General features: G+C 35.9%; 1 protein-coding gene across 2 annotated transcripts in view; it reads left to right on the top strand.

Annotated features, from left to right (window-relative positions):
* Nucleotides 1-1958: 1958 nt before the first annotated feature.
* Nucleotides 1959-8726, top strand: part of ncln (nicalin) — a 23892-nt gene continuing 17124 nt past the window's right edge. For both annotated transcript variants that reach the window (XM_081383618.1, XM_081383617.1), the window contains exons 1-4: nucleotides 1959-2266; nucleotides 3351-3541; nucleotides 4342-4486; nucleotides 6374-6468. In XM_081383618.1, the coding sequence (XP_081239744.1) occupies nucleotides 2104-2266; nucleotides 3351-3541; nucleotides 4342-4486; nucleotides 6374-6468 (594 nt within the window). In that variant the 5' untranslated portion in view covers nucleotides 1959-2103. The remainder of the gene's footprint in view (nucleotides 2267-3350; nucleotides 3542-4341; nucleotides 4487-6373; nucleotides 6469-8726) is intronic.

Raw genomic sequence — 8726 nt, 5'->3', positions numbered from 1 at the left:
GCCAAATTTTTACCCCCCGCGTTGAAGTCAGTTTTGTATTGTATTGTATCTTCTGTTATAAAGACGAAGATTGACATTTCGTTAATTAAACAAAATAAGAACACAATGTTGTAAAATTTTCTGTTAGATGTGTTTTGACTACTTTTTGGTTAATTATATCTCTAGGTAATGAATGAAGATATAGCATATTAACAAAAATAAATCTTATATATAATAGGCTATATTATATATATATATAAAAAACTTATAGGCCTATTTAAAATATATTTTCAAAAAAGGGCCTTATTGATTAATTTTGCATGATTGGGGGCTGCTACTATTTGATTAAGCTTTTTGAACGTGTGATAAAGGCTGTCAATTTTATGTGGATAAATGCATATTTTGTACATGACTACACATGTCCTTATAAGGGCAAAAAAATATGTCGTTTTAACGACATAACATCTCGTTATTACGAGAAAAAGATGTCGTTTTAACGACATAAGATCTCGTTATTATGAGAAAAGATCTCGTTATTACGACATAATTGAGGGGAAAAAATAATATGTATGTGGCAGCAATGCGTCACCGTAGAAAACAATCCCTGAACCCCATTTCAGTTTCCGGCGGCGGAGTAATACCGTACCTCACAGCACATCCAATGCAAGTCAATGGAGGAGACAAAAACTATACGATAAAACCTGTTGGAAAGCATCTTTTGCAGCGATTTTTGTGTGAGCATATCAGTGGACACCCCTGACCACTCGGTGAGTTTCACGTCTTTGTAAACGAAAGTTTAATGCGTTTTAGGAAGGAGTGTTCGAGTGCACCTATACAACCAATCTACTGGTGGGGGGAAGCGAAAGAAACCTAAAATTCTCGGGACAGCAGCATGTGTCCAAAATTTTATCTTAACCGTTCTATTTCACCAGAAACGATCTGTAAACAGGGCTTTAAGTGTAAAATACCGAACTTGTCCTTTAATGAAAATAAATAATCTCAAATTTGATCATTTCAAGACATCAAATACTTTTATTAATTTAAATGTGAAGTGAATAATATTCTAGCAGTAAACACAAACAAAAGATGATAAATGAAAAGATAAATAGATAAACAAAAATGTATATGGACCAATAACTAAGCAACAAATAGACAAACTTTTACTTAACATAAGAGTAATGTCAAACTCAAACTAATGCTGTTGAGTATTTGAGCTTCATATTTATTTTATATTATTTTATTTAATAAATCTCTAATAACTGAGTTTAGAGCTGAACTCAAACTTGATCTTTCAGTAAAAATCAAAGTTAAATCATTTCTATATGAGACTAACTGTGAATGTTAATCTTTGACTAATTTCAGCAGTTATAAAATGATTGTGGGAAACGGGAAGACTCCTCTAGTGGTCATCAAGAGCACTTCATTATTTAATGTGACATTTTTATTTTCAAAAATTATTTATTGGAAAATGACTCGACTCACTGATTACTCTGAGGAAACAAACAAATATAGAGAATTTATTGTGTTTTATAAACATTAATTTCTTAAATCTAACCATGACAGAAAGTTTATAAACAATAAAACGTTTTTTTTTTTTGTTCTGTAATTTACTTTTTTATATGAAGAATTCTACTGCACACCCCAAATTTAACTGATTTTGAATGTTTTGATAAATAAATAAATAACTAAATAAATCTGGGGAAAAGCATAGACAGTATAATAAGGGGAAAAGGCTATGGAAAACCATAATAGTCTCTATATAATATCTATGTGGAAAACGGTCAGACGAGGTAGTCCTTGAATATTCCTGATGGACCCCAACCAACACCGAAAAGATGCACATGAACAATATTTCATGCATTTTAATTATTTTCAAAAATATCAAATGCTTAACTAGCAGTATTCAACGCAATTTGTCATTTTAAAAAAAGGTAAACGTACTATATCAATAAAACGTCAGTCTCACTCTCATTACAGTTGGGCAGATGTGTAGGTGTCCGGTGATTTCGCCTGCCTGAAACTCTCACCACCGCGGCGCCTGACAGCTCGAGCGATCGCCGTCAATCATTCATTCAGTCTTTTTCTCCGTTTCTCTCTATCGGAATCTCCCGAACCGGCTCCAGCATGTTCGAGGAGGCCAGCGAGGTGTTGGAGAACATGCTGAAGTGGTCGTTCCCGCTGAGTTTGGTGCTGTTTCTGGTGCTGGTGTGTCCGCTGCGCGCGGAAGCGGCGCATGAGTTCAGTGTGTACCGCATGCAGCAGTACGACCTGCAGGGACAAACCTACGGTAATAAACCGACACAACACGCTTTATATGGCCATATAATGCTTTATTAACACCTTTCGCTTTGTATTTGGGACATGTGGTGGCGTAGTGGTTTATTAACCAACGTCTGCTGGGGTTTAAAACCTACAACCTTTCAGTTAACAACAACACCAGACTGGTACCATGGTATTACCTTGGTTGAAGTGTTTCTTGGTTGAAAACGTTGTTCAGGACTCGTAACTGAATGGTTGTCGGGTTGAACCTATCAATGGTTTAATAATGGACTTTCATATTTACATGTCGTACTATGTTAAATACCGCGGTATTTACCGCGTTACTCTCACATTGACGCAGCACTATTATTTATGTACTATTATAGTTTTACGTTTTTAAATTTAGTTTTAGTATTTTTGTTTAATAGTTTTGATGTGTGCTTTTGTCCTTTTTCTACTTAAGTTTGCTTTTATTTCAGCTTTATTTCAGTTTGTTTAAATCTTTTGCTAGTTAGTAATTTTTGTGCATATTTCAGTTGTTAAATTTAGTGATTTTTTTTAGTTAACAAATATAACCTTGCATGGTACAGCAAGATACTTCAAGAAATACCATGGTATCACCATGACTCCCTCATAGCTGTTAATGTGTAAAGTTTTTTTTATTTAATACTATTATAGTTTTTCTTATTTTTAAATTAGCAATAGCTTTAGTCTTAGTTGAGGACGATAACCCTTCATTGAAGCATTAGGATGTGGCAGCTGTTTATCAAACGTCTCATCTTCATGAGAATTCATGAATCAAAACTGGTTTTACACATGTTTATGGACTTCTCAGATATTTAATATATATATATTTTGGTGGAGGAAGAGACACATTTGGTAACAATTTATTTTAAGGTGACATAGTTACATGTTACTACATGTTCTTTCTATAGAAATAAGAGTAAATCTGCATAATTACAAGTAACTAACCCTAAACCTAACCGTAACTTTATAATAAGTACATAATTAATATTACTCAGTATTATGATCGAAATGCAATATGACATAGGTAGATTTTTTTTTTTTTTTTAAATGTGGCACATGCATTAATTATCCGAATTGGTTCGCAGGTTCCCGTAATGCCATTTTAAACACCGAGGCTCGTTCGGTGGAGGCCGAGGTGCTCAGCCGTCGATGCGTGATGATGCGGCTCGCCGATTTCTCTTTCGAGAAATACCAGAAAGCCCTCCGGCAGTCTGCGGGAGCCGTGGTCATCATACTCCCCCAGAACATGTCCACTATGCCCCAGGACATAGTGCAGGTAACGCTGTCAAACGACTAGGGCTGGGACAATACATCGATGCATCGTGAATCGAGAAATGATTCTGGATCGATTTAAAATGCATCGCGATTCTCTCTCGTATCGAGTGTTTAACAGCGTACTCTAGAAACAGCCGTAATCTGCTGGCTTCTAATGCCTTACACACACCACTTGAACCTTCTATAAAATAATCATTCATAAAGTTCAAAAAGGTTGAAGTGAATTACAAGGGCATCTGCAGTGGGCTGTTTACATTAATCTCGTGTCATAAAAGCAGTCTGAGGTGCGAGTACATTCTTAGGGTACGTTTACACGACAACGATATGCTTAAAACGGAGAAGTTATTCCTTTGAGTTTTCCGCGTACGGACGACATCATTGTCAAAACTTTTTTTGCTGTTTACACAGAGACTGCTTTCAAAAACTTGCACTTTGAAACTTTGCGTTTTCAGGCACCCATAACGCCGTTGTCATGTAAGTGAACGGCAATAATGCATAAAAAGTGTTACGTTTTTGGTTGAAAGCGGTGTCGTGTAAACAGCCACTTAGACTCAGCTGAACACACGAGCACTCTTCTTCGTTAGCATTTGAGCCTGCTAAAAACTAGCATAGAGCGCCATCTGTTGTTAAAAACTAAGATTAGAATAATTCGCTATGCGTTCGGAAAAAACTGGAATCGATCCAGGAATCGTGATGCATCGATCTATTGTCCCAGCCCTACTAAGGACCCGTTCAGAGGCGCGTGTCGTGCGGGATGTTCCTCCTGGAGGCTGATTATGGGTCTGCTTTCGTCCCCTGCAGCAGTTCATGGAGCTGGAGCCGGAGCTGTTGGCCACCGAGACCATCGTGCCCGTGTACTTCGCCCTGGAGGACGAGGAGCTGCTGTCCATCTACACACAGACACAGATCTCCTCTTCCTCACAGGGGTCTTCATCAGCGGCTGAAGGTACCCGGAAATATGCATTATGATCGCTCTGTACCATAAACTGTAGTTTATATGAAATGCTTTATTATACGAAATATTGTAATAATTAGATATATTATCTTATTTTATTAAAATGTCTTTTTATATTAATATTAATATATATATAATATATATATATTTATATATATATATATATATATATATAAATGCTAATTTATCATTTTTATTTGTTAAATATCAGACAAATATATATTACGTTATTTTTATATATTTTAATTAGGGCTGGGGGAATTAACGCGTTAATCTTTGCGATTAATTTGAAATGTTTAACGCGTTAAAAAAAATTAACGCATTTAACGCAGCACACTTTTTTTGCCTCGTTTTAATGATTTCCTGTTGCGGCTGCTATTGAAAAGGCCGTCCCGCCCCTCCGTGTTCGGCGATCACGTTTCATTCTCGCGCAGCTTTCATGAGCTGGTCTTTTCCGCTCCGTGTGTGCGCCGCGCTGTGTTCCGCGTGTGTGTGTGTCGGCGCGCTCTGTCGTTAACGGCCCAGCGGCGCGCTCTCCGTTCCGTGTGTGTGTGTGTCGGCGGCTCTAACGGCCCAGCGGCGCGCTCTCCGTTCCGTGTGTGTGTGTGTGTGTGTGTGTGTGTGTGTCGGCGGCTCTAACGGCCCAGCGGCGCGCTCTCCGATCCGTGTATGTGTGTGTGTGTGTGTGTGTGTGTGTGTGTGTCGGCGGCTCTGTCGACAACGGCCCAAACGCTTCAATCATGTACCGAGCACTGGAAAAGTAAAGTCCACTCAAATAACGTGAAATTCTGTTTGCTGAGCTGGTATAGCCATGCTGGGCAGCAATGGTAAAATTACCTGCTCTGATTACATGCTCTGGTAATAATAGCTTTGTAGGACTTTATTTTATTTTGATAATTAGTTAAAAAAAAATAATCTGTTAAATTGATTATGTTGATTGATTATTGAAAAAAAAAATATTGATATTGATGTTTAATATAGGGCTATTTTCTGTTCCTTTTTTTCCCTGTGTTGTTTAATTAGGTGATTCTGAGTTAAAAGGAATAGTTCACTTTAAAATTAAAATTATGTCATCACTCACCCTCATGTTGTTTTAAACCTGTATGAATTTCTTTCTTCTGCTGAAGACAAAGGAAGATATTTAGAAGAATGTCAGTAATCAGACAGTTTCTGGGTCCCATTGTCTTCCATAGTAGGACAAATATATACTATGGAAGTCAATGGTACCAGAAACTGTCTGGTTACTGACATTCTTCTAAATATCTTCCTTTGTCTTCAGCAGAAGAAAGAAATTCATACAGGTTTAAAACAACATGAGGGTGAGTGATGACATAATTTTAATTTTAAAGTGAACTATTCCTTTAAATATTGATGATTACAAGCTTGGGGGAAACGCAATTAATTGCAATTAATTACAGAAATTGTGCAATTAATTAGTTAATTTTTTTTAATCGATTCCCAGCCCTAATTTTAATATTTCATATATATATATATATATATATATATATATATATATATATATATATATATATATATATATATATATATATATATATAAATGTTATCTATATTTTTTGTCTATAAATTATATGATATATTAAAGCATAATTGTGTATATATATATATATATATATAATTTGTGATATTTTTATACATAATATATGAATGAAATAGATTGTTTATATTTTTTATAATATATATATATATATATATTTTACATTTTTTATATTATAATGAATGATTTATTTAAAATATGTGGTATTGATGCATACACATAAAAATATACTTCATTTTATAATCATATTTTTATACATATTAATGTATTATACCGTATGTTTATATAAGGGTTTTATAGTTAATGTGTTTGTTTCTGCACAGTGCTGCTGCACACAGCGACCGCTAATGGTTTTCAGATGGTGACCAGTGGAGCTCAGAGCAAAGCTGTCAGTGATTGGGCCATTACCAGTCTAGAGGTGAGTGTAACTGATTCCAGAAAACACCAGTTTACCCATAATCCCAGTTACTCACCCTCATGTCCCACCAAACCTGTGTGACTTTCCTTGTTCTCTGAACCAAAATGATGTTTTGAAGAACATTTCAAGCTGCTTTATCATCTAGTGAAAGTTGAAAACCATAATAAAAGTAATTCTTCAATTTCTGGACTACGACAAAGTCTTCTAAAGACAAATTTGTGGCAAAAATTCAAGCAATTATTTGCTCAGACTTGGCCAATAAGGACGCATCACGGCGGGTTTGACATTAATGTAGAGCTGCACGATTCTGGATCAGTTGAGAAGCACAATTTTTTTTTTTTTTTAAAGAAAGATCACGATTCTCCCATAATTCTGAACAAACAGTGTTAATTGCTGTAGTCTATTTAAGGTAGTAAAGACATCATTAAAGTCACCCATGTGTCACTCTAGTGGTTTAACCTACATTTTATGAAGCGATGTGCCAAAAAACATAATTTACCACTTTATTTACAAAATATGAATCTCCAACGTACGTTCATGACGCATGCGTGTTGTGTTGATGAAAGAGCTGGTGCTGTTGTGTGAACGCGCTTTGGAGAATGATATTTTGTAAATAAAAACTACAACTGTCAGATTTGACCTTGTGTTGCGCAGCTGTCGACTTTAAAAGTGAGAAATGGCAGAAATGTCACTCAATATGCACTTCAACTTGAACGTGGACTTTATTGTCATTATACATATTAGTACAATGAAATTTTGTCTGGTGAATGAATCTCAGTTAAAGAACTAAACAAAAACACTTAAAAAAACAACAACAATAAGCAATATGGGACCCTGGACCACAAAACCAGTCTTATGGGTAAATTATTTTAAAATACATCTAAAAGCTGAATAAATAAGCTTTCGATAGAACAATATTTGGGACAATGGGACAATATTTGGTCGAGATACAACTATTTGAAAATCTGGAATCTGAGGGTGCAAAAAAATCGAAATATTGAGAAAATCATCTTTAAAGTTGTTCATTTCTGTTGGCGCTTATGCTGCATTCACTCACAAAAATACATTTTTCCACTCCGGGTTTTCAATTACCGCTCACGGAAAGTGCATGTCAGGCTACAGCTGAGCGCTGAGGTAGAACTATATTTCAGTGACACACCTATAATGCAGGTAGAGCTGGGCGATATCGATATAAAAAATATATCGGTATATTTTTTAAATGCGATATGGAATTAGACCATATAACATCGATATAGTTCAAATTTGCGCTGTGATCCTTGCTCCCCGCGCCCCCGCCCCTCCTCCTCCACTCTGCGTGCGTGTTTAGAGCATGTTATGTTATGAGAGGCGAATCATGACTACTTCAGAAAACCCAGCACAATAGGAACTACCAGGCAGGCAGTGACATAAGTGTACGCTGAAATAAAGTTTTTCACCTCAGAAAAACGGACTTTCTTGTCCTGTCAGTCGTTATATCCTGTTCTCGTAGCGCACACTCAATTGCACGCGCAAATTCAGCGGCGCGCGCTGTATTGCTTCACTGATCAAGTGCAAAAGAAACTACGAGCATGCAACGCCGTTACGTTGTAAATTACACGAAATAAAAGTAATGCAGGAATGATTCTCATTCTATTCACCAGTTTCCATGTTTCATTAACAGTTATTGTTAATATTGTGTATTCACCATGGCAACTGTCGTTTCCATATAACCCCAAAATGCCACTATTTTTCTTTGTGTTATTTTTTATATTTTTAAATGACTGTAGTGGCTCATACCAACATTGTATTAACAAAAACTAGTTTGGGACTGCTATTTAATAGCTTTAGCCTAGGCCTATTGTTTACAGTGCTATGCATAAGTTTAGACACCCATACTAAAGTTGACTAAAAAGAGGAATAAAAAAAATCATCTTTTGGAAACTGAACTTAATGCGTTAATTTGAAAAATTAGGAAAAATCCAACCTTAAAGGACACCAATTTTCTTTGTGAATAAATAATGTATCGTAAATAAATAAATGTTCTTCCTTAAAATACAGGGTGCATAAGTTTGGACACCCCTATGTTAAATTCCCATAGAGGCAGGCAGATTTTTATTTTTAAAGGCCAGTTACTTCATGGATCCAGGATACTATGCATCCTGATAAAGTTCCCTTGGCCTTTGGAATTAAAATAGCCCCACATCATCACATAGCCTTCACCATACCTAGAGATTGGCATGGTTGTATTTCTGTTAGCCTAATAGCTAGTTTGGTTTGCA

The sequence above is a fragment of the Scardinius erythrophthalmus genome, assembly GCF_964197995.2.
Source record: "Scardinius erythrophthalmus genome assembly, chromosome: 14".
Classification (NCBI taxonomy): Eukaryota; Metazoa; Chordata; class Actinopteri; order Cypriniformes; family Leuciscidae; genus Scardinius; species Scardinius erythrophthalmus.
Note: the sequence above shows the minus strand (reverse complement) of the source record. Positions and strands in the feature narration are given on the sequence as shown.